This window comes from Carassius carassius, chromosome 35, assembly GCF_963082965.1.
Source record: "Carassius carassius chromosome 35, fCarCar2.1, whole genome shotgun sequence".
Lineage (NCBI taxonomy): Eukaryota > Metazoa > Chordata > Actinopteri > Cypriniformes > Cyprinidae > Carassius > Carassius carassius.
In genome coordinates, this window is record NC_081789.1 from 19,739,100 (window position 1) to 19,766,426 (window position 27,327).

At 37.6% G+C, this 27,327-nt stretch overlaps 1 protein-coding gene across 2 annotated transcripts; it reads right to left on the bottom strand.

Annotated features, from left to right (window-relative positions):
• Positions 1–6,153: 6,153 nt before the first annotated feature.
• On the bottom strand, positions 6,154–27,260 carry LOC132116173 (kelch-like protein 24). Of its 2 annotated transcripts, none has more exons than XM_059524833.1 (7): positions 27,239–27,260; positions 20,521–21,502; positions 18,648–18,832; positions 16,460–16,578; positions 12,910–13,098; positions 8,828–9,016; positions 6,154–7,940 (listed from the first exon to the last, which is right to left on the bottom strand). In XM_059524833.1, the coding sequence occupies exons 2-7, from the start codon at positions 21,438–21,440 to the stop codon at positions 7,740–7,742; spliced, it is 1,803 nt and encodes a 600-aa protein (XP_059380816.1). In that variant the 5' UTR covers positions 21,441–21,502; positions 27,239–27,260; the 3' UTR covers positions 6,154–7,739. The 2 variants fall into 2 exon arrangements, with proteins under 2 accessions (XP_059380816.1, XP_059380815.1); XM_059524832.1 differs by lacking the exon at positions 27,239–27,260 and adding an exon at positions 23,449–23,641.
• Between the last annotated feature and the right edge of the window lie 67 nt (positions 27,261–27,327).

Below are 27,327 nucleotides of genomic sequence, written 5' to 3' on the forward strand. Positions count from 1 at the left end.
GCTTTTCTATGTTTTTAATGTTGTGGTTCTAGACGTTGATATATAGACACAGTGATTGCAGATTAATAGAATGCAACACAAAATGATATACATTTTCTAATCCAATCCATACTATATTAGTTTCTGTATATCTATCTATCTATCTATCTATCTATCTATCTATCTATCTATCTATCTATCTATCTATCTATCTATCTATCTATCTATCTATCTATCTATCTATCATATGAATGTTCAGAACAGACAGATCATGGTCATTAATTTTGTATCTAAAGATGAGCTTATGCCTCGATGACATCATAATGTCTTCTCAATTCCACAGACCTCTGTCCCACTAACCTGTGCTTCCCTGTGCTTCTCAGGTATCAGGCTGACACCATAATGGTCTTGAGGGGGCTCCTTTCACTTCTATGGCCCTTAAAGAGTATATACAGAAATATAATACTATATTATTTATATACTGTATATATATATATATATATATATATATATATATATATGATGCTAGAAATTGACACCAAATATTTACAGTACCTGTCAGCATTATAGATGGCTTGAAAAACAATTATATATTATTATTTATATATTCTATAAATATTTTATATATATATATATATATATATATATATATATTATATTATATTATATTATTATGTATTTTTTTATATTGTAATTGTTAAAATCAAGATTTTAGAAAAAACTAGCTGGTGTGGATGCCAGAAATTCACAGAAATAAAATAAAAAAATAAGATGCATTATAGTTTTATACATTTGTCATTAATGATTATATTTTAAAGTTATTAATTACTGATGAATTAAAATAAGTATTTTTTATTATATTTTAATTGTTTATATATTTTAATATTACAATTATTTAACTCACAATATTTGACTTTTTTTATTTATATATTTTAATATAAAGATTTTTTAATATATATACAGTAGTAACTACAAAAAGGACTCAAATATAAACAATCGTGATGCAACATGTAAGGACTTTCCAAAAATGTTCTTCTAATCAAGTGTCTTTAACAGTACATTGTAAGGAAACACATATTTTGCTTTTAATTTTGTATTGCAGTAAGTTGTATTGCAGCAAGTTAAAAATTGCCAAATTAAACCTAGTAAGGTAAAATACCATTAATAACTTTTATACTGCAACACTGTTTTTTTTCCCTCTTTCTTTTTCCTTTCAGTGCACAACCCTGTCTCACACCTGGGCTCTTTTGCCCAGGAATCAGAGATTTTAGATGCTGCAGATGGACGCCTCCCAGTGGCTGTGCTGTCTGTGCACATGCAAGCCCAGGCTTCCTTTTTCTTCTCAAGTCGTCTGTGACCAGAATGCAATTGGATTCTTTAGGGGGATACTGTGGAGCCCCATTGCCTTCCATTCAACTCTGAATCTCATTCATAAGAAGCAGCACCACTGACAGAAGCAGAACTACACAGGGGACGAGGGTATCGCCCCGGCTCGCTCTCTGCTGCAAAACACCAGCAAAACATCAATGAGAGCGCAGAGAGCATACTGAACCCAAGCGTGCACCTGCATGGTAAGTAAGGGATGAAAGAGAAAGCACAGATAATGTAGTCTCTCTCATCATACAGATAAGTGAGGAAGCATTTGGATGATATATATATTTAGAACATTTCGAGGGTGCTCAGACACACAGACACACACAGAGAATGCAGTGGATAACAGCTATTGAGTTTAATATCTGCAGTTATGGATATTTCAGCAGGGTGACGCTTCTTTGGTTTCTCTTTCTCTCTCTCTCTCACTCCCAGCCGCAGGGTGTATATGAATGTTGGAAGCATTGCTGGACACAAGTTAAAGCGGTCTAGCTTGTTGTGATGCATATCTTGTGTAGCAAGGCATAATTGACAGCAATTTTCCTGTCAGGTACAATCAAAAGATCACCCAAAACATATCTGGAAATATCAGCATTGTTACACCTTACCAGAAATGTGAAGAAACTGAATATATATGTGTATACTTTAAAAAATATAATAATATATACAAATGGATAGAAACTGTATATGCCATTCTAAAAACACATCTTAAATCTAGGCCTATAAATTTTTAGATTATTAGAGTATTAGAGTAAATAGATTTTTTAGAGTATAATTTTTTTATTTTTTTTATAAAGTAGCATGCATATATATATATATATATATTTGTGCTGTCAACTGATTAATTGTGATTAATCGCATACAAAATAAAAGTTTTTGTTTACATAATATATGTGTGTGTACTATGTATATTTATTATGTATATATAAATACACACTCATACAGTATATATTTTGAAAATATTTACATGTATTTAATAATATTTATATAATATATATTATCTATAAATATATTTAATATACAAATATAAAAATGTTTTTAAATAGATACGTGCATGTGTGTGTGTATTTACAGCGGGGGAAAAAAGTAAACAAAGTATATTTCTAAAGGTGCTGTTGACAAAAACTTCACCAGATGTCAGTAACAACCTAAGTAATCCATATATACAAAGAAAACAAAACAAATAAGTTCAGAAATTACGTTCTGTGTAATAAAATAGAATGGCCCAGGGAAAAACTATGGAACACGCTTACTGAAATTTATTTAATACTTTGTACAAAAGCCTTTGTTGGTAATGACAGCTTTAAGAAGCCTCCTGTTTGGAGAAACTAGTCGCATGCGTTGCTCAGGTGTGATTTTGGCCCATTCTTCAAATCTTGAAGGTTCCATGGGCCTCTTCTATGAAGTCTAATCTTTAGTTCTTTCCATAGATTTTCTATCGGATTCAAGTCAGGTGATTGGCTGTGTGTTTGGGATCATTGTCTCTCTGGATTATCCACCCTTGCTTTATCTTCATCATCCTGGTAGATGGCAGCAGATATTTATCAAGAATGTCTTGGATAGATTAGGGTTAGGGTTAATCTTGGATAATTCTTTTCACTCCTCTGTCAGAAATCTTGTGAGGAGCACCTGGTCGTGGCTGGTTTATGGTGAAATAATGTTCTTTCCACTTCTGGATTATGGCCCCAACGGTGCTCACTGGAACATTCAGAAGTATAGAAATCATTTTTTAACCAAAGCCATCAGTATGTTTTGCAACAATAAGGTTGTGAAGGTCTTGAGAGAGCTCTTTGCTTTTACCCATCATGAAATGTTTCTTGTGTGACACGTTGGTAATAAAACATATTTTTATAGGCCATCGGTTGAGACTGAACCAACTAATATTAATTTCCACTGACAAGGGGCAGGACTCCTTTCTTATTACTGATAGATTTCAGCTGGTGTCTTGGCTTTCCATGTCTTTTTGCACCTCCCTTTCTTCATATGTTTAAATACTTTTTCCCTTGAGTAAATATATTTTACTCATATTTATTTACTTCAGTTTACTTCAGTATTTTTTTAATCATGTCATTCAAATGGATGGATTTTTTTCAAAATTCAAAATGTTTATTTAGTAAAAACACAAAGCTACTTTTAAGCTGCAAACTTGTCATCAATGGAGAAAGATGCTTTTTGCAGCTCTTTGGCAGAAACTATGGTTACCAGGGTGAATCTTTAGTAAGAGGTACAATAGTATGCATCAGTTTTATTTTAGAAGCACTGAGCAGGAAGCATGCAATGGGTCTTTAGAATCACTGTATTACTAGTCCATATAATGTGGGAAAACATGAAACATGTTTAGATGTGCAGGAGCTTGGTTAGGGCATAACATTAAACACGCATGTGTGGACAAGCATGAAGACACGTGTTTCTTTCGCTGCGCATGTATATCTCCCTCCTCTTCCACCCTCCACCTTCTTCATGGATTTCAGACCACATTACATGCGTGTCAGTGCAGAATAAAGGATGAAAAATGACACAGCTTTGAGGGTGGCTGAACTGGGCTGCCAAACTAAACACGCATAGGACAGAAACTCTGAATTCAATTAGAAGTAAAGAGACTGTCAGGGATTCTGCAGCTGTAGCTGCTGCTGTGCCAGTCCATTAGAGCGGGGAGAGTTCCTGTCATTCCCTAACACAGATTTCCAAACCCCACAGGTGATGTTGTACATACATAAACTACTGGACAGTTCATCAGCGTGCTGCAGCTCAACAGTGGCCCCTGTGGGCTGATAAGGGTATAGCACCATATATTTCCATTATATTCCCCATATAATGTGTGTACTATGTGTGTCATATATGCTCTCTCTTTTCTCTCTAAAATAGCAAAACACATTGAGTTAAATGTGCCTTAAGTGATCTTTCCTCTACTAGTAGCAAAAATAATATAAAATAAAATAAAAAATAAGATAAAAAAAAAACAACTAATGATTGCTAAACAGGTTTTCTGACCATCCTCTTTCATAATATATAGACACGGCCCCATACATATTTGTGGTAGGCTACTCTCCCATTTACTGCTCTCGAAGTTAGCTTGGAATTTAAGAGAATTGCTTACAGCAGTTTTATTTGGACTGCTCACAGTAAAGCTACATTTTCCGTCTTATACAGACACCTTCTGGTTATATGCTGTATTTGAATTACATGACAATATTCTTGTTTGACTCCTATTTTCCAGCATCTCTGACATCAAATATCAAATTTTTTCATTGTACATGAACTGCATTAAACGTCTCAAGCAGTCTTGCCTGTAGCCAGAAGTGATAGTTTTATTTGAAAGGGGTCATATGATGCTGCTAAAAAGAAAATTATTTTGTGTATTTGGTGTAAAGAAATAATGTACATAATATACATTATTGTTTCTCCTCTATGCTCCGCCTTTCTGAAACTTAGTTTTTTTTACAAAGCTCATATGACCCCTTTAAAGAAATAATTCCTTTGTTTACCCTGTGAATGGCAGGCATGTCTGTTGAGACAAAAGAATTGCATGTCACAATTCTATGAATTCTTTTAGTTTTTTCCAGTAAAACAAATCATCATTCATGAGAGAAAAAAAGTCATAAGCCTTAAGCAAGAGCCAGATTCCATGTAGGCACATATTATACCATTTTCAAAATCAGTAGGTCAAGTTGATCAATTTTCCCACATTGCCTGTGGCGACAGTTATTCAGTTCCTCTCTTGGTGGGGTTCTGTGTGCAGTGACAGGTACAGAAGTACCTATCTGCAGGTGGCTCTGTAATTCAACCCGTCATCTGCTTGTTGTTTGACTAGCGTAGCATTATTGTCAGTAAGTAGACGGTTTTTATTCAAAGTATCTTAGCACACAAATTAATGCCTCAGTACACTGGATGGAAACCAGGGCTTGGGGGATTTTGGCAATGCTACAGCAGAAAAACATGACCTCACAACTTAAAAGTACTAACTATTTAGCTTAAGGTTACTTACAAAATATGAGTAGTGTTTACCTGAGAAAAACTTACCACAGTGATGCCAGGGTTTTGCTTTGGGATTGCTAAACTATTCAATATACTGTGGTCTTTATTTATGATTCTGGTTCCCTTGTTTAGCATAAGTTTATTGGATTGGAATCATCTTTGAGCCGAAAATTGTAAATCTGATCAGTTAGAAATATAATTGCATGCATCACAATAAGAGGTATTATACTTGTTTGTATCAGTGCAGGATGAGTTCAATACTTACACAGTTAAAAAATATATATATATTTTTTTTTTTTCAGTGTATTGGGGCCACATAAATTTGAGGTTCGAGAAAGAAAACAAATAACAATAGTGTACAAACCCGTACTAAAAGTAGCTTTATTGAAGAAACATTAAGCTCTCATACATTTCAGGTGCTTAGAACATGAAAAATTTAGTGACAGTTTTACACATATAAAATTATGACATAACAGACTTGCAGGCTTTTTTTTTAACAATATTGTAGTGATTTTAACACAGACAAAACCAATCACACATCTTTGGCAAGTTGTCAAATGTGTATCATTCCCCCACAAGGCACAAAATAGTCATTTCTTTTAATGCACTTGAGTAATATTTTCTTAAGTTGGCACTTTCCTCTGCCAAACCATCACTAATTAACACTAAAGGCGCATCCTTGCCATAATAATGAGTTTTTATGACATACAAGTTAAATCATTTGTGGCATGCACATATACGTAATTCAATACCCTAAAGTGTATAAGGACTTGTTCATAAAGAAACATTTGTAAAATAAAAAAGAAACACAGTCTGTCTATGACTGAAAGTTATCAGAAAAAACAAGCCTATATAGATACCAAACTCACCCCATTTATTTACACAAACATACAGTGCGGTCACAAAACTACACACCAAAAAGCTACACTCAAAAAGGTTATAGAAAAGCCATGCGGTGTTATGTGCATATTGTATGTGTGCAGGGTCTTGCAGTTACACAGTATAATTCTCAGGGTAAAATGAACAATGTGTGTCCTCTATTGTTCTGTTCTTGCAGCTACACTAAACGAATCTTGCTAACCAAAAGCAGAAAACAGAGTTGACATCACTGCTCTTGGAATCCCCAGCGCACAAGCACACAACATTTTGCTGCTACGTCACTGCACTGTACACACAAATACTGAGCTCAGATTATTGTGAGAACAAAAAAGGAAGAGTTTTATGGGAGCGGAGAAAGTGAACTGGCCATTTGACCTGATGCTTCACCATTCCAAACACTTACTGATACAGTAAACCTGAAGAAAGATCAACAAATTCATATATACATCTGGGACACTGCAATATACTGACTTAAGTGCCTGGTTGGGGCTTTCGGATTTCTATAAAGAATAAATAACTTAAAAGTGAAAGAACATAATATGATTCACTTATAAACAGGTAATCTGTAAACTAAGACATCACTGCTTGTATTCTATGTGATATACAAAAAAGCATGTTGCTAAATGATACGCAATAATAATGCAGAGGTTAATCAACATAGTAATGCTCCATATAGATTTCATTACTAAAAGAGCAAACACGTTTTGTTAAATGTCATGATAGCCACTATTTCTACTTCTAAATACAATTAACGTCACCCAAATACATACATATGTAAAGAAATATTAAAAGAAACAATTTCCGGTGCCTGATGGACTTTTTTGTGAACTATTCACCATTAGAAATGGGAGCTCAACAAAAAAGTGGTTCCTGCATATTCTCAGTCTATCACGCACACACATCCAGCTGAATCTTTTCAAACACACTTATACAGTATACACATGGATCCATCACAATCGAACACTCCATCCACCAGACACAAATAATCACACCATTCACCCACCCACTCAAAACAACCACTACCACCATACATTAGAATACAATGCAATAATAGTAATGTAGTGGAAGAAACAAATCACAAATAAAGACGCTTAATCAACGGGAACAACAAAGTGAGGATGAGAGATCAGAGACCAGCTATAATTCACTGTCAATCAGTTTAGAAGTATTTGGGTAACGGATTGGAAATATGCAAATCCATACACAGTCTGTATCTGTCAATCAGGCTGGTAGAAGATAGATAACAAATGTCACAATGAAAGTCAGTTGGGGTCTAATTTTGTTTTGGCTAAAATATCATCTTTTTTTTTTTTTTAAGAAAAGTCATATGGGTTTGTAATGATGTGAGGGTGAATGAATGATAGAATGTTTATACTGTACACTGAAATTAGTTATTGTGTAACTGTCAGTTTAACTGACTGGTCTCAAAGCTTTTGAACTGAGGGGTTTGGGACTCACCTTATCTATAGCAATGCTACGCTATCTTTAGTAAGGCTCAGTTTGTTCATGTCCCTGTGTGAGTGGGCATTTTAATGTCATGAATGGTAGAACTTCTCATTGTAGCGATGGATGGTGACGCAGCCGTGGTAAGAAATGGGGCGGGGCATGGCGGCCACGCCTGTGATGATACCAGTGGACGGGTCATAGCACAGGATGGTGTCTGAAGCCTCTCCGTTTTCACCACGGCCACCCAGGATAAAGATCTTTCCGTTACATACCGACATACCGCAACTTTCCTGAAAAACAAAAGCGAGAGCATAAACATGCTGGTCTGTTTACTCAGGTGTGTCAAGCGAGTGCAACACATGAGTTCAGGAAGTTTATGTGAGCTGGGTAGAATAATCCGTTACTTATTCTAAATTACATAACAAAATTTGTAGTTAGTAACGTAATCCATTTTGAGTAAATGTAATCAGAATACTTTTTGATTACTTTTAGATTACTGTTGACCTAACTCGTTTAATCACACTGATTTAAAAAGAATAATCTTGTACTATACTGTACAGGGTGTGTGTGAGTTCAACGTAAAGCTAATATTTAATTAAACCATAAAAAATTTCAAATAACATCAATCAATAAAACATAAACATAAATAAAACACTTACTAAAAAAAAAAAACATTTTATTTTTTTACCTTGATGTCTTGTGACCATTAACCAACAGAGAACCCTGAACATGCAAACATGGTACTTAATTATTAAAATATTTTTTTAAATTTCAGGGATACTAAGAAAGTAAATATATTAGGTGAAAGTGGTTCATGAAAAAAAAGGTTTAAGAATCCCTGCATTACAAGTACAAAAGAAATTGTGGATTTGAATGTGTTTGAAAGACAAACGCCTTCCAAAGACATAGTAGTACATGGTTAAATCATATATGTTTATCCCATATATATCCAAATTTAGCAAAATCATAAACTTAAGATTACAAATATATCAATAATTAACATGTAAAATAAAAAAAATCTAAATGTTTGTGTTAAGATTTTTCTGTTTCCTAGAACTCTTTATTGAAGAATTGTTTTAATTCTCTACTGAGAAAGTGAATAAGAAAAACACTTCTAGAGGCAAATCCACTTTGCACTCTGAAGCATGTTAAATATTCATTTTATGACAGCCAGTACCTGCTTGCTGAATGTGTGGACTACATGCATCCAGTAATCTTCAGTAGGATCGTAGCAGTATATGGATTTGGTCAGACCTCCAGAAACATAGATGAGATTGTTCAAAGATACCGCTGTGATGCAGCGCTTAGCAATGGGGATGTTGGCCCTTAGCAACCAGGAGTCAGACTCTGGGTCATAGCACTGAACCTGGGGGAAAACACACAAGCTGACGTTAATAATAAAATAAAATAAAAATAAAAACCACTTGGACAATGTAATATCTCCTCAGGCTGCAAAACAGTTCCTGGAGTCACATACATCTATCAATCCCTCTGCCGTCTTAGTAAACAAGGGTGTTGATAACAATTTCACAGACTTTTTGTGGTCTTAAAAATATGAAACTGCCTTGAGGAAATGCGAACTCACAAAAAAACTGAAATCAGCGATCATGTGTCCTGATAAAAAGGAAACATAAATCATACGGAGACATGATATCTCCTGAGAAAAGCCTGAATGCATTTTTATCTCCCTCTCTGTGTGGAGTATGTGATACGGGAGGGGGTGGTATTACAGGGGCTTCACACATTTTGGAAATAGCAGACACTTGTGCAAAAGAACCGTCTGACTACATGACAGTAATAGTTAAATTACACACAAAACATATGCTTTAACCAATCAGAGTTAAGACAGGTGACATAACTAACATAAGAACTTCTTATAAGGTAGCAGGAAATGCTCCAACTGTTTCGAATTCCCTGAAGCCGTTTTCGTAAATATCCTAAACAACCATCACAACAAATATTTAAAAAATGGCATCAAGCTGTACTCAGTAGAATTATGGGTCCAAAGAAGTTTGTTTGGCAATTAAAGGTGAACTAGTCCAGAACCATGACACTGAAGCACAGCGAAATACATTAAGGGAATCAAGTGAAATATCTGCAGCTGAGTGTTTCTCTCCAAAGAGACACCTGGAGAATGTATCAGAGCAGGCTGACAGATCCAGGTCAGATGGTCGTAACTGTTAAACTCCATTAGGGGGCAGCGGAAAGCACCTTCATCTTCTCTCCAAATCTATTGTTCAGTTAAGTCAAAGTTAGGCCATGATGAAGGGAAAAACTTTGTCCAACCAGTGTAAAAGTAAACAAGCTCCTATCATGCAACAAAGGGGAGAATCTAACAGCTGGCACACTCAGAGTTTAAGCAATTGATGTCTTTTTGGTCACACACAATGTCATAGTTACCATAGTAGGGACTTTGTATACTTAAGCTTCCTGTCATTCCTCAACTGATGTATTTAAACATAGAATGACCTCTTTTTCACCTCAACTATACTGTACATAGATAAGTTATTAAGTTTGAGTATAAAACTGTTGTTACCGTTTAAGGAATAGTTCACCCAAAATGGAAAATATTGTCATCATTTAGTCGCCCTAATGTCATTCCAAAACTGTAAACATTTCTTTGTGTTGAACACAAAAGAAGATATTTAGAAGATTTTTCAAGAACCAATAAGTTGTTGGTCCCCAATTGTTGTTGTTGGACATCCATAGTAGTCAAACAAAACTAAGGAAGTCAATTGGGACCATTGACGATTTGATTACCAGCATTCTTCAAAATATCTTCTTTTTAAGGCTGTCAGTCGATTCAAATTTTTAATTCATTAATTACAGGGTGCTGCAATTAATCTAATTAATGGCAAACTAAATTTGGCTGTAAAAATACCCCCAAAAGATAATTTAAAGCTATTATCGTGTTAAATGTCTAGGCTACAACGGCCTAACATAAAGTATGGAACAATATTTGTCAACTGTATTAAATTTAAGAAGATGTACAGGTCTGGGGGCAGGGCCAGTGCATTAACTTTGTTAAAATATTTTAAATCGTGTAATTTTTTTCATTACTAATTAAGTTAACATGTTAAACCAGGGGTTGGCAACCTACGGCACGCGTGCCAACAGTGGCACGCAGAGGGATAATCGCTGGCACGCAAGCAATAAGGAAAACTGTATAATGACGTACAGTTTGATGTAATAACTTCTCATAGTCACACAGCCTGTTAGGAGCTACAAATACTATTAAAGTGTGAGAATTAACTTGCATGGATGCACGTGCAAACACTGCACATACTAGGTGCTTCAGATCAAAGCCTCGGTCTAACAGCACTCGTCAATGTCAAAATGACTGAGATGGCCAATCAGATCAAAGTAGGCGGGGTTTACTGTTCACAGAAGCAGAGCGCGAAGCGTCAGTTTAACGTTAAAGAGAGTGAGGTAAGATGAAGCTGCAAATCAATTAACATTAGTCAACTTTTAATAATACGTTTTACCATAGAAATGTTAAATGACCTAAAGCTATATCCAGTGATGAAAAATTTTCTGAAATATGGCCATTTTGAGAGAAAGAAAGTGGGGGGGGGGGGGGTAAATTGCCCCTTCTCTGCAGACAATGAAGCGATTTTGCCCCTTTGTTGTTGAGAAATATAATGTAGCGATTCAGTATCGATTAATAAAAGTAGCGTGACAACACTCTGAATGCTACTTTTTGCACAGCACGATCTCAGATCTCTGTGTGCGAGTGGTGTGTGTTGTGTGTGTGTCTGTGTGTGCACGTTCATCAATTAAAGCAGTGCATTAACGTTGATTAAACGTTAAAAAAACGTTTTTTTTATCGTATAATAAAAAATTGTGTATGTACCGTTTAAATACAGAATTATATCGGGGTGTGTGTGGGGGGGGGCTGTGTTGGCACAGTGGTTAACCATAAAAATAAAAAATGGCACGTCATGCCGAAAAGGTTGCTGATCCCTGTGTTAAACTGACAGCCCTACTTCTTTAATGTTCAAACAAGGTTTGAAGGACATGAGGGTGAGTAAATAATGACAAAATTTTTGGGTGAACTATCCCTTTAAAGGAGCTATGTTGAGGTTTTTACTTTAAAAAATCTTTAAGATAGAGTTTTCATTTGTACATGTATGAGCCAACCATGATGTAAAAAAAAGAATGACACCTCGACTGTCCACCACGGTTGCCTCTATCAGCCTGTAGGCTTAATTGTGTGTGGAGGAGTCGGGCCCGAATTGGCGCAAAAATTCACAAAATGTGAAGTCATGCGCGTTCTCGTCTACTTGGGCTTACAACCGTATGGCACGCCAGCCATTATAGTAAGCAGCGGCAATAGTGTTTTCAAATAGACTCTGCGGATGGAAAGAAGCGACCAGCCTCCAGCACAATTCAGACACCCACAAACACTCCTCGTAAGTAAAAAAAAAAAAAAGAAAAGAGCGTGCGCACTGAGAACGAGCATGAGACTGGCTGCAGTTCCTCTAACGGCCACTGGTGTCAGTAACGGTTAGAAATTTCAGAACCTACGCAATGCTCCTTTAACTAAAACTATCAAAAATAATTTTCGTTAAATAAAATAAAGTTATAGAATAAAAATAGAATAAAAATACTGAAATGAAATTTAGAAATATTGCCTTGGTAATAAACTGAAATACAAATAACAAAATAGTAAAACAACAAAAAATAAAACTAAAATAACAATAAATATAAATATTTGAACTACAAAACTAATAAAAAATAATAAAAGTACCAATATATAAAATTACTTAAATTTAAACTAAAATCAAAAATTAAAATTTTACAAAATCTAATTCAATGTAATAAAAAATACGATAATAGTAGTACATGAATACTAAAATAACAGTGATTTTAATAACGCTAATTAGTTAACCCTCCCATTGTTTTGAGTGATCTCTTTTTAACTATTCTTAGTGATAGCTAACAGACTTTAATAGGATTAAAGATTTATTAAAGTAACAGCATAGCAATACAAAATAATCACCCATATCTTAATTTAAACTGTATAATCAGAGCTCTTATTTACTGTGGCTGGGTTTGTGGTCCACTGCACTGTTTAGAGAAATCTCAAGATGACTACACTGGAAAACAAAGTGTGTCACACCCTCCAGTAGCATGACCCAAAAACAAAATGTAATGTTTGCATGCAGTAAATGCACAATGACATGGAGAGATAACTAACAGGGCGGTTTTCAAAGACGCCCTACTCCTCAACACCATGGGTCATAATCTTCAACAAACCTTATCTGAGCATGTGTTGTCATCAGGTCCTCCTCCAATCACAAACAGCTTGCTGACACAGCTGGTGACGGCTGGCGAGCTGACAGCCTCCTTCATGGGTGCCACCTCGGTCCAGCGGTTTGAGAAAGAGTCGTAGCATTCGACGCTGCTTAGTCGTGATTGACCGTCATATCCACCAACCGCATACACCTGTAGATGAACACAATTTAAGTTATGGAGCCCGTACACAATACATTTCAAACACCATATTAGTGTTGTGTAATGGAATTACGTTCAAACTGTTTGTCTGTTTTGAATTGTACGTGACATTTCTGAGGATGACACAATCTGGAGGTAAAATGAGGCATGTAGATTTAACCAAACAAGAACTACTGTTTACCCTTTGATATCGCAATTCTGAAATTGATGTAATGACAAAGGGACTGCTACAGACACATGCACATGCACAAACCCTGAGGCTTGCACTGCATTAGTGACAAAACAAATCTATGTTTATACATGTTTTTGTTTATTGGGTAAAGTGGACTAAACTATCCCAATCCAAGAATTGTCCTTGAAGACAAATGGCAATTCACAGGAAATTCTACATCCAACTGAGTTTGCATTATAAATAGTCATGAGGAGAACACATCACTTCTGATTGTGTCAGCAGTTAGACTCTTCTGGTTTACTCTGGAGTAACCAGAGGCAAGTACTTTGAATAACTTTGTGGCAAGTCTATGATTAAAATAAGGAAATAAATAAATAAATCACACACACACAGTCATAATTTCCTTGTCTATTTCCAACAAAATACTGTGCATCTGAATGTGTACAGCAGAATGTGGAATAAGTAGTATGTATGAATTCATTGTGTTCAACAGTGTAAAGAGAGAAGTTTAGAATGCCAGCGAAGCATCCCATCTCCCAGGATCCCAACATGGGCAATGTAGTATATATAACCATTAAGATAAAAATAAATATTGTTTTTCATTTAAAAATAAAAATAAAATAAACTTAACTAATCTTGGGATTATACCATTATATGAGGTTGTAACATTTGACATCTACAAACTTTTTTGGGGGAGAAACAAGTTGTAATTCTAATAACATTTTATATAAGTACTGCTTCAGTGTAAATATTTTAAATAAATTAAAAATATATATTATGTAATGAAAAATCATTATGAAAATGAAATGTGTTTTTATTACAGCCTTCATGAGTTGCACTAATTAGAAACAAAACCAAAATGCAAGAAAACCTGTTAAAACTTTTGTATAGAGAGTAATTCTTATTAACTAGTTGCTTATTAGCATGCCTATTATTATTATCATATTGAGTGTTTTTAGTACTTATAAACCACATATTCTGCATAACAATATTCTACATCCCTAATCCTACCTAATACCTTAACAACTACCTTACTTACTATTAATAAGCAGCAAATAAGGAGTTTATTGAGGCAAAAGTAAAAAAAAAAAAAAAAAAAAATTGGACTTTTAAATAAAATGTGACCGAAAATCTTGTTTACACTATTCAGATATTCTCTGGTTTTGATGTCAAAACATAAATAGATATGCCCCTATCACGACTTGGCCGGATGCCAGTAAAGATGTTTACATGCAGAGCAAAATAGGGGTAACAGGGTGAGAGTGAATGTGAATGTCAATGTGAGCAATCAGGTTTTGCATAAATCAGTTAAGACAGTTGAAAACTACAGTTGAAGGTATTTCTGTGACCTGGGTTATTAACCAGTCAATATTGGCAGCATCCAATAGATGTGACCAAAACAGAACCGCTGCAAAAACATGACCTTTCTAAATGCAACGTGTTAACAGTTCTGTGTTGATACTCAATCACTCTTGTTTTTTCTAAATCCCCAAAGAGATTTCGAGAAATTTCTCACTAACTCTCAAATGAAAACACGTGGAACACAAAAACCCTGTAGAGTTAGTCTCCTCCCTCATGTCTCCATAAAGAAGAAGGTAAACATGTTTCGCTTAATGGAACAACCAAGAAAACCGGTTTGACCAGTGGTGGTGCAAGAACATGCTCAAACACAGAGGGGCCACACGCCACTTACACAAAAACAAAGCCATATGCTTTCTGATGAGCTCTTTGTTCAGACTCAGATGTTATTGAGACAGTCCTTTCACCCCTGGGACTGATAAGATGGTATATCAACAAAATAGCTATAAAAACCATGCTTTATCAGTTCACTGTGTGCATAAGTGTGAGTCATTTTCATTGAAATGTTAATTAAATGTTGTATCCCACAAACACAATAATCACATACAGTATATCTAACCAGTGCCAGCACGGCTCACATCACATTAAATCGCAGCATAACCCTGTGGTAACTTTTTTTATCTTGGTGTTGTGAGTTGATTAGATTTCATCCATCAGTCATGAATCCTTCTTACGCGATAAATCTAACCGCAGTCAAACAATCCATATGCCTGAAAGGCTGCTGCTCAAAAACAAACCCAAATTATCTTCTGGGGTCAAATAAAGTTTTTTTTTTACAGAAACACAAAGAGTTGGAGAGACTATAGCAGAAACCCAGAGACAGGAATCTGAGGGGAAAATATTTGAATAATCCGCAATACAAAGAATCAAACAAACAAACCAAGTGAAAGAGGCGTTCATGCAGACAGCTGGCTATAACTCACAGTGCATGTTAATTAGTTATTGCACAAGTAGCTTTTGTTGGCTTGGCTCATTCCATTCAGAAGAAGACTTTACTTTAAGAAGAAATTATTGAACCTTTGAGTTGGTTCCTCACTGAATACATAAAATGCAGCAGATCTTTCGCAAACAGAACAGAACTGTTTTACCCCCTGCTAAATTAAATCAGATCTCTGGAGCTGATTATGGATGTAAAAAAAATTTTTCTTCGAAAACAGCCTGATATGTGTATACAGATCCAAATGCTTTTGGCAGAGTCTTTCATTTATGGTACGGGTTGTACACATGTCTGATCACTTCAACGTCAGTTACTTATTATTAAAAACTGCACTGTAAGAAAACCAGCTCCCAGGGAGAGGTTAAAAATGATGTCACTGTTGAATAAAAACAAGGAACAGGTTCCAAGAGGGAAAATGGAGGCTTTGAAAGTGATAAACAAATTGAGGACAACACAAAGAGCATTAAATGACAAACAGGCAATCAATTATAAGGGTGGGAACATGTTTGAAAGTTAAATATGGATTAACCAACAACTCCCATTCCTATATGTAGGAAATATTAATCATAGGAAGAGTTATGTAAACCATAGCCATCATCAAAACAAGAAATCATCATCTTTAATGTGGCATGACTAACTGAGCCAACAAAAACACCCTTAAAATGTTTATTGTGTATTGGTTTCAGTCAACTGGTATTAAACATTCTGTGTAGTCTACCTTGTGTAGATTTCTCCATTGTTGAGGACGTTCAACAACCGGTCCATGTTAGCATGAGCCAAATTTGGCTAGCATCTATAAAGTGGCATATTAATTTATGCAGAATACTCTCATTTCATTGGATGTGTGGGCTTCCAAAACAAAAGATTTGAGTGATTGGACGCACCTTTCCCAACAAAACTGCCATTTTGTGTCTCCAGCGGCCCTTGTTCAAGGAGGCAACCCTGATCCAGATGTTGAGCTGGGAATTATACATCCAGACATCCCTGCTGTTGATTCTACCACCTGAAATTGCATCACCAATTGGTCACAACCAATATTTAATGCCGCAGTATGCACTTAATATAATACTTATGCAATAATGTAAATAGGTAAATGACCCATGACACATTTGGTGAATGTTCCTTGTTCTTTGTTATCTCACATAAACACATGAATAATATTTGAATAATAAAACAATAGTTGCAGACATCTTGCACCAGTTTTTGAGAAGATTCCCGGTGAAGCAACATAATTAGAGACATAATTTCTAAACTAGAAATATGCTGTTAAGAACTTATTAAAAGAATTATGCAACAATGAATAACCACATTCATTATTTACATATACATTACTATTCACAACAATGGCATTTTTATGTTTGATTTTATACTTTGAATTTGTTTCTTTGAAACATCTTAAAATCCTTTGCTAATACTTTAATGCTTAAAGTAGGTTTAATACAACATTTTAAATGACATATACATTTCTTTACCAAAATACATTAATTAATTTTAACTTAACATTTATTTTTACAACAGATAGTAAAGAAAAATCAGCCAACAAGTGTCTGCCACTCTACGGTTGAGAAAGCATCCCAGGATGCACCTCACAAATTTGTTTGAAAAACTGAGCAGATCTAAGATACTCTGAAAAACTAAAATTATAAATTAAATTAAAAATTGAAATTATGATTTCAATTTTATAAAATTGTAATTAAAATTATAATTAAAAAAAAGAGGCAATTATAATTAAAATTATAAGATTTGTATAACATTCATTTGGTCAATAATTCCCATACTTCCATTTTTCCATTATTTCATAGTTTGAGTGTCCTAACTACAACTAAACAATGCAAAAAATAGTAATAATAAAAAATGACTGGGTAAGTGGTAAATGTGAGCAAACATTTGACTGGGATTGCATCAGTTAACAAATGTACATCTCTGTGATAATGCTAACAAAAGCTAATCATCTTCATAACTGTTCCAGTTCTTCAGGAAGTACCAGCAGTGTGGAAAGGACACACTGGACTCAGCAAAGCTGTTCAACCTGAAACTCATCTCTATATTGTGTCAATTTCTATTATTTATATCTGACTCACATCTTGAGTTTGATGCATACAATATATACAGTTTGACACATATACATGCTTCCTGCCTTAAAAAAGCCTGTCTTGCCCTGGCTTACTGAACAAACTTCAAAGAAGGAGAAGAAACTAGATGTGTGAGGAAAGGAATGTACTTAAAGGAGGTTGAAACGAGAGACACAGTGAGAGGGAGAAGTGTTAACTAGCAGAACTGTTCTCATGGAAACACGTGAGCGCTTGGCACATGCAGAATGCAAACCGATCGCTCAGGATTCCAGCCCCCTCACTCACCCTTGTGCTCTCTATCTCTCTCTAACAGTCTTTTCTCATGAGAGAACTGGTATTCCTGGTCTCTTTTAATCATGTCTCACAGTCTTTTTGCTGAATCTGCTTGCTGTTCAAAGTGAGCTGCTCTGTAAAGTGTGGTGCCCTGCTAACAAATCCCTGCAGACTTGACCAGCTAAGAGGTAAACATCAAACTAGGTCATCTACAATAATCGAGAAATTAATGACAGAGGATAAAAATGATGAAGGGCATACAAAAGCTAGCCTTAGATATCACACAATCAGCCTTTCATTTCACAATAAGCAATCCTCACATTAAATACTTTATATTTCTTTTATCTTTAATGTCATCTAGATCTTAATGCATCTTTAAAAACTGACACAATTGGCAAATATACACCTTCAAAATATATAGTCTATGTCAGACCAAACATATTAATAGCTCATATTGCATTGACAAGATTTTCAACATTTGATCAAATCAAATGCTGTCTAGAATGAGAAAGTTCCTCCCCTTAATATTAGCATTAGCAAGAAGCAAATCATCTTCCTGACTCAGATTCAAACAAAAGGATACTCGTGTTTGATATTTCATGCCTAAACTTCATGTCTCGACAGGAAATGCATTAACACAAGGACGAATACCAAGAAACATCTTTCCACCACTGTCTGCGAAACAATTTCGCATTCATGAAACATTATTACAAATATCCATGTTTACCTGAGACCAGAATGTCATTCCTGAGGGCACACACAGCATATTCTGACTTGGTGAACTCTGGGAGTTTGGCCAAGGATTTCCATTCCCCGGTTACAGGATCATAGCATTCGGTATACGGCAGGTTGAAACCCCCCATCCTCTCGCACCCTCCAACTACCACAATGACTTCTGAGAATCCAGTAGACCTACAGGGACAAGACAGGGTGTCAAACTTGGACACATGGACAAATGTAAATCATTAATTGTCATGAAACATTGAGAGGGACACTCAGTCATACATCTAGCACTGCATTTTAGGCCTATTTTTTTCTCTGCAGTGACACTGAAATGAGAAGAGTTTAGAACACCTTCTAAGAATAGCAGTGAACAACACTGTCTAATAGAGCCCGGAGCACAATGTGTATTCTGTGTGCAAAGAACCAATCCACATGCAAACACAATTCATCCAGAACTAACTCCCCCCGGATTTTCCCCTGAAATCATCTGCCTAGAAGATTGTGCTCTGTGTAAATGATCAGGGGGTTGGAGAGCCCATACGCTAAAGTTAGAGTTGAACTTTGGATACACTCTCAGGGGGAAAGAGATAAGAATCTATTGAGCCAGTCGCACGGTCAATTCATGCAAACATGGAAAATTCAGATCAGTCTTTCATGTGTGATGTAATTAGTCAAAATGCACCGCACCCACACAATCCCTGAAAATACTTAGGGGATATCTGCCAGGCCCTATCAAATAATTCAAATTGAATAACCATCCCAAATCTGCCTGGTAACAGAGGTGGAACTTCTGCCAACTGTAAACCGACACCCGTCTGAAAACTCTTACATAGCCCTCTGAAGCTGAGGAGGTGTTTTGAGAGTGTGCCTTTTTCACCAAACCAAAGAAAAACAAAATGTATGTTGAGTTGTAAACAAAGCACCCTCTGAGGTTTTGCACGAATATGTAGCAAGCTTTTGTCCATTTTTAGCTGGTTGCATGTGACTAGGGCAGCAGTTATCCTAATGACTTTGCTACACCTGTCTGCAAGCAGTCTATAATGAGGCTGTTAATAAATAAGCCCTGTAACATTGAAAGATCCTTCAGCGAATCACGCTCAGGCAGATTCCAGGTCACTATACATTCGGCTCTGAGAAAAACACAAGTGTGCAGTTTTTCAATAGCCCAGCTCTCTCTCACTCTCTCACATGTTCCTCCAGACATAAAAACAAAGAGTGCACGCCACAAGCAGGATCAGGTCAACAGGAACATGTTTCGAAACTCAGGTGTTTGTGTGTTATGAAGTTTGTGGAGGAAGAATTTGTATGGGCAAGCCCCGCCGAGACATTATTTTCCCTCAGTGCACTGCAATACAGCTGGCCTGAAGGGGCTGTCTCTTCTTGCTCCGTCTCGCTGTACTTACAATGTGGCTTGGATTTTTCCATTTCCATAAATTTAAGCAACAGTTTTTTTTTTTAATTCTCAACTAATGAGTGCAAAGCTTACTTCACTTGTTGAATCATGCCTTAGCGGTTTGAGGATGTCTGAATCTAGAACTGTAGCCTTTTTTGAAATGGTTACAGAAGTATCTGGGATCTTTAAGTACTTGGAAGAATGCATTTCAACTAAGCTAGACAACCATGACTAGTAAACCACCATGCTTGATTCTGTAAGTTCAGAATAATTTGAAGTCAAGTCATGGTAAACAAACTCTTTGATAGTGAATTGGACAAACAGTTCAGGACAAGGCTTGGAAGACTCTTCTGTCTCCTCTTTCTGTAGTTTAAACTGGTAAAGACTAAGCCTTAGATTGTTGCTTGCATTAGTGAACATTTCTAGTTCGTAAATTGAATAAAGACCGTCACCGTCAGGGAACATGGTAAGATGCCAGTAATACCTGCGTGGACGTGTTCTGGGTGACATCATCTCATTGCCCAAGACATGATAGCGTCTTGCCTCATGCAGAAGCTGGTAGCACTCTGGTGCATTTTGGATCAACTGGTCACCTTCTACCGTCTGCACGAAATAATTCGGATGCAGCAGGGGCAGGCGGACGTGGGTGAGAAGGTCTCGAAGCATGATTCGGCGGTGGTCCATGTCGTTGTACACCCAACGCATCACTGCTTCAAACACTGTCTCCTCCTTTCCAATGACTAGCTCGTCACTAGCAATGTACTCCTCCAGTTCCTCTTTACGCAAGTCCAAGAATTCTTCATGCTGGGCCACATCTGTAAAGCTCTGCAGCGCGTAAGAGCGGCAGCGGCTGGCCAGTTGCTTGAGGGAGTGTGCGTCGGCGAAACGCTGGATGCCCAGGCAGTTGCAGGGATCAAGTTGATCTTCCAAGAACTTGGCACAGGCATCACGTAGAGTGCCGATCTGGAAGAGGCTGGAGGTCTCAAAGAGGAACTGAACATTATCTGTAGTGATGCGGGCACGTCCGGTGTAGACGTACTGCAGGAAGGTGTCCATGGCTTCAGCACGGATGCCGTTGATCTCCACTAACATTTCACGGCTCTCCCGGTGGTCATTGCAGAACATTGCACGGAAGTAACTACTGCAAGCTGACAACACGGCACGGTGACACGGGAACTCACGACCCTCCACGCTGATCACCACATCTGTGAAGAGTCGGCCATCACGAAACTCATTAAACATCTGCAGAATGCTCTCAGAGTGGCACGGGCCGGAGGAGAAATCAAACACATCGTGATTGCTGAGGGACTTGTTGTCCATCTCCAGAACCTTTCGCTTGACTGCTGGGGAATCACGGACTCCAGAGTCCTCCCGGTTCAGTCTTCTGCCCAGAATAAGTACCATTGCTTTTAGACCAATGAGGCCCAAGGCCTTGTAAACAATTACAGCCAAAAAAGGTGCCTCAGCTGAAATTAAAAAGAGAAACATTATTTTAACTTGTTATAATTATATATAATGACAAAAAGTCACATTTCTGAGTCATAGCTTTTGTAACCTTTAAGTGGTGATAGTATACATAAAATATAAAAACATTCTTTATGAAATTAAAATATCCTTGAAACAACAACTAAAGCAGATTTTCAGGCTAAATGTACAAAACATGAAGTAGTACCTAATGACAACCACACAGTATCCAGCAAATGGTATCCAGACACATCCAAACGTGACACATTACCTATTAAACCAATTTTTTAATAAAGGTTGTTTTTGTTTTTTTTTTGTTTTGTTTTTTTCATAAAAGTACAAAAATTTACTTTCTAACATTTGATGTACTTTACCAACCCTTTGTAAAGACAACCTGGCAACCTTTTGTTTGTCTCACATTGCACTCTCAAAGCCCAGATAAATACACCTTTACACTAAACGGTGCTTTTCTGATCCTTCTGCCCTCTAGGAGTCACTTCCTTATTCAACAAGTGGATCAAAACAAAGAATTTAGGGAACGTCAACAAAATCTACTTCAAAACAGGACCTGCAGCACGTGTCGACTGACAAATTAATCACATACAGTACAGACCAAAAGTTTGGAAACATTACTATTTTTAATGTTTTTGAAAGAAGTTTCTTCTGCTCATCAAGCCTGCATTTATTTGATCAAAAATACAGAAAAAAATGTAATATTGTGATATATTATTACAATTTAAAATAATTTTTTTTAAATGTATTATACTTTAAATTATCATTTATTTCTGTGATGCAAAGCTGAATTTTTAGGATCATTATCACATGATCCTTTAGAAATCATTCTAATATGATGATTCATTATCAAAGTTGAAAACAGTTCTGCTGCTTAATATTTTTTCAGAACATGTGATACTTTTTTAGGATACTTTGATGAATAAAAAGTAAAAAAAAAAAAAAAAAAAGAAGCTATGTTTTTAAAATATAAATATTTTGTAATAACAATATACACTACTGGTCATTAATTTGGGGTCAGTAATTTTTTTTTTCTTTCTTTTTTTTTTAAATAAAACCAATACTTTTATTCAGCAAGGATGTGTTAAATTGATAAAAAGTGATAGTAAAGAAAATATATTATTAGAATAAATATTATTAGAATTTTTTTTTTATTTTGAATAAATGCAGTTCTTTTTTAACCTTTTATTCATCAAATATATTAGACAGCAGAACTGTTTCCAACACTCATAATAAATCAGAATATTAGAATGATTTCTAAATGATCATGTGATAGACTGGATGTTACATGTGACACTGAAGGCTGGAGTAATGATGCTGAAAATTCAGCTTTGCATCACAGGAATAATTATTATTTGTTTAAGTATATTCAAGTAGAAAACTATTATTTTAAGTTGTAATAATATTTCACAATGTTACTGTTTTTTCTGTATTTTTGATCAAATAAATGCAGGCTTGATGAGCAGAAGAAACTTCTTTCAAAAACATTAAAAATAGTAATGTTTCCAAACATTTGGTCTGTACTGTATATATTTGTTATACCACTAAATCGCGACTAATGTCAGACATAAAGAAATTATCAAGTCAAATGGCGTTAACTTATAAACGGTTATTAAAAACATATTTAAAACATACTGTAAACTTAGAAAAAAATCCCGAAAAGGGCATACTATAATTTTTGTGTCGCAGTTATGCGTCACTGTTAACAACAGATACCTCGATATCAAGAATTTTAGATAAAAGTGCACACAAATAATATATTTTGCATTATTTGCGCGGGACTCATATGTAAATACATACATTATAATGAAATGTCGCAAGATGTGTTTCATACTCATATTTCATATTCATTATTACTTAATAGAATAGAATAGAATAGAATAGAATAGAATAGAATAGAATAGAATTGACGTCATAATATAAATCATAAACTTACCAATTTAAAATGTGAAGAGTTTGTTATGGAAGTCTCGTCAATATCTAAAATGTAAAAATCAGTCGAGGAAAACTGTGCTCGTCTACCCGTCAGAGGTCATGTCTATTCCAGCAGTGCACCCAAAAGATCGTCTGGTACAAAAAAAAACGGTCCGCAGGGTCCTTTATTGCCATCATCACATCCGAAAAACACAAGCGGCAATCAGCTGATGACGCAGACGTTATGGGAAATGTAGTCGTCACTGCAGGCTAAAGGAATGACGGCAGAGGCACAGGAGACTACAAGTACCAGAATTCTAAAAACGCCACATGGCCAAAGATTGTTTGTAAACGTTTCAACAGTCTTAAGAGTGGCGGAGATGAATCTCGTGTCAGAAAGAGGTTCTGTTTTGCTCTTAAGAGTTTTATAGAAGGTTATAAATGTTACAAAACACATTAACACACCTGAATCTATGAAACAGTAAATGCATATTTTAGGAAACAATCACAAATGTAATATCATCTCTAATAATCACCCACACACTCTGGACCCAGAGCCCAGCCTACAATCTCCCCACGGTACGAGGCATAAGCCCGAGCCCACCGATGACGGAGAGCCAGAGAGCATCCCGTCAGACCAGGTGCGAGAGCCGGCGATACTGCCCACCACGAGGGAGCAAAATATGGAGCGCCAAATGGGTCAAAATGAGGGGGGTTCCAATTCACCTATGCCAGATCCTCTGTTAAGCCCAGGAAGGGCTCCTGATCTTCCGTTAAGCCCAGGACGGGCTCCTGATCCTCCTGTAAGCCCAGGACGGGCTCCTGATCCTCTGTTAAGCCCAGGAAGGGCTCCTGATTCCCCGTTAAGCCCAGGACGGGCTCCTGTTCCCCCGTTAAGCCCAGGACGGGCTCCTGATCCTCCTTTAAGCCCAGGACGGGCTCCTGATCCTCCATTAAGCCCAGGACGGGCTCCTGAACCCCCGTTAAGCCCAGGACGGGCTCCTGAACCCCCGTTAAGCCCAGGACGGGCTCCTGAACCCCCGTTAAGCCCAGGACGGGCTCCTGAACCCCCGTTAAGCCCAGGAAGGGCTCCTGATCTTCCGTTAAGCCCAGGACGGGCTCCTGATCCCCCGTTAAGCCGAGGACGAGCTCCTGAACCCCCGTTAAGCCCAGGACGGGCTCCTGAACCCCCGTTAAGCCCAGGACGGGCTCCTGAACCCCCGTTAAGCCCAGGACGGGCTCCTGATCCTCCGTTAAGCCCAGGACGGGCTCCTGATCCTCCGTTAAGCCCAGGAAGGGCTCCAGCCCCAGAGCTTACTCCAATGCCTGCTCCTCCAAAATTCCCACCCTCCCACCCACTCCTGCCTCCTCCTCCGCTGTCGTCTGGCTGCCCCTCTGCTCGCCCTCAGCCTACCATCATTGTGGTGCGAGCTCAGCGGGACCGCCATCCTCCAGCGACGCCTTGGTCGGCGTCTCCCTCGCCTCCAGCCTCTGAGGCCTGGACTCCGCCTCGGCCTGTTGACCCGTCGGCTCCACCATGGCTCCTAGCTCCTTCCTCTCCGCCGTGGCCCGGCAGTCCGCAGGCTCTGCCTGGCTCCCTCGTCCCTCCGGCTCCGCCTTGGTCTGGCGTCGTCCATCCTATGCCTCGGGACTCCACTCCTCCGGCTTCGCCTCATCCCTCCGTCCCTCCGGCTCCGTCAGGCTCCTTCATCCCCTCGGCTACACCTCAGTCCTCGGTCACTCTGGCCTCACCGCGGCCTTCCGGATCCACATCGCCGCGTCAGTCACCAGAGCCATCAGTTCCGCCTAGGACCTCCGGCTCCTCCCCGTCACCCTGGCTCTTCGGCTCTCCGTCTCCGCCTCGGGCTCCTCCTCCACTTGCTCCGTTGCCGTGGGTCGAGTCCCTGGAGTCAGTGACCATTCCTCCTCCATGGCTCCTTCCACCGTCGGCCCCACCTTGGGCCGTTATGGCTGTGGCCTGGGTCCTGCTGGGTACCTCCTGCTTCACATCCTTCCTGTCTCCTCCCTGGCTCCTCCCTCCGTCATCTCCTCCCTGGCTTCTTCCTCTGTGGTCCCTGTCTGCTGGCCCCCTCCTGGGAGGCTGTCCTCCACCGGAACCTCCTCCCAAGTTCCCACCCACGCCTCCCTTTGTTGTTTCTACGGTGCGAGGACTCACCTACCGGGAGGGGGGAGTACTGTCACACACCTGGACTTATTTTGTGTGTTTTTTTCCCCTGTGACCCAGTTTCTGTCTTCCGTGTGTGGTTTTGATTAGTTCCCAGGTGTGTCTAGTCATTTCCCCATGTGTTCCATGTCCCTGTTAATTTAGTCATGCCATCCACCTGTGTTTCCCCAATTATCCCTTCTATAAAAGCCTTGTCCTTTCAGTTCTGTTTTGTCGGGTCTACTTGTCTAAATGTCAACTTGTCTACGTGTCACCTGTTACTTGCCACTTGCCTCTTGCCACCTGTTATTTACGACTTACCTTGTTTATGTTTTATTTAATAAATCCTTGTTTCGTTTATCCCTCGGCTCCGTGTTCCTTCCAGCAGCATAAGCCGTGACAGCAATGTTATGGAAAGAGGACTTGAAAATAAAAACATCTTGATGATGGATTTTTTTATTACAAACAAGCAGCTTTTTACTTCACACAACATTAATTGATGGACTGGAGCCACGTGGATTACTTGTTGAATATTGTGATATTTTTATCAGCTGTTTGAACTCTCATTCTGATGGCACCCATTCACTGCAGAAGATCTCCAAAAAATACTCCAAATCTGAAATCTTAATTTGATATAGAGTAGACTGTTGGACTGTGAAGATAAACAGCCAAGAAAATAAAGGCACGTTGACACCTAAAGCATTCTCTGGAAGACTTTTTCTTCCTCTTTCAGTGGTTTCACCTGCAGTCTGTCTCTATCCTGTTTGTGTTCATTTGCGAGCGTGTGTCTCTGTTCCCTCTTGAATTCCACACCGTTAGTCTACAGCAGCTGACTGCACTTTCTGCTCCCTAAAGCACATTCCTCTGTCTCTGTGTGTTTATGTGATCAGTAGTTATCCCAACATTAATAGTGCAATAATGGAGCTTGGATCCAGTCAGTTAAGCCACACTAAAGCACAACAGGGGAAAGCCCAGTGCAAGTTCACTGACAAGCAGAATAACACAAGTACTGAAAAAAAAAAAAAAAATCTTTTATATTTGAATATTCATTAAGGAGGCACGGCCAAAAATTAATTCAAAATGGCAGTTGTATCTAAACAAGCCACAGGGTGGCAGCAGACACTAAAGGAAACAGTATGACAGGAAATTTGCAATCTCACACAGGTTAAAAAAATGTAGATTTGGGATTATTTGTTTTAAGAATAGTAATTTAGAGCTCATTTGTAAATTGATGTGAATCCATGCTTTAAAATATACCTGTAATAACTGGCCAAGTTCCAATCAACCAGAATGTTCTTATAAAAAACATTTTATATTCGGGTGTGTTGTAACATACAATTATTTAAGGAAATTATAACTTCATATCTAAATGTTACAGGTTGTAACAAGATCCCAAATTTAGAAATAAGTAGTAGATTTTGCATACAAATTTGGGAACATCAAAGTTTGGCAAACAGTTTCACATGTTTAAGTAAAACACTTTCTAGTCTCCCTACAAGTTTACATTCCTTTCAAACACTTTGAAGTTAAAAAAGTAACCAAATATTTGACACTTAATTGATTAAGCTTTATAAGTGTCGCGTTAACTTTAATCAGTCCATATGTCCTCAGAAGGACATAATCTTTTTTTTTTTTTAGAAACAATTACCTGGAATTTACAGGCCCCAGGTATTTGTTTTGTAAAGCAGCGGAAAATCCCGTTCGATGGCCTCGAGATCATAACAGCGCATCCCTCCA

Coding starts and splice junctions, on each gene's coding strand:
- LOC132116173 (XM_059524833.1), bottom strand. CDS start 21,440: ATGGTACTTATTCTGGGCAGAAGACTGAACCGGGAGGACTCTGGAGTC. Junction 16,579..18,647: donor GAATGACATTCTGGTCTCAG/GTAAACATGGAT, acceptor ATGCAATTTCAG/GTGGTAGAATCAACAGCAGG. Junction 9,017..12,909: donor ACAACACATGCTCAGATAAG/GTTTGTTGAAGA, acceptor GTTTTCCCCCAG/GTTCAGTGCTATGACCCAGA.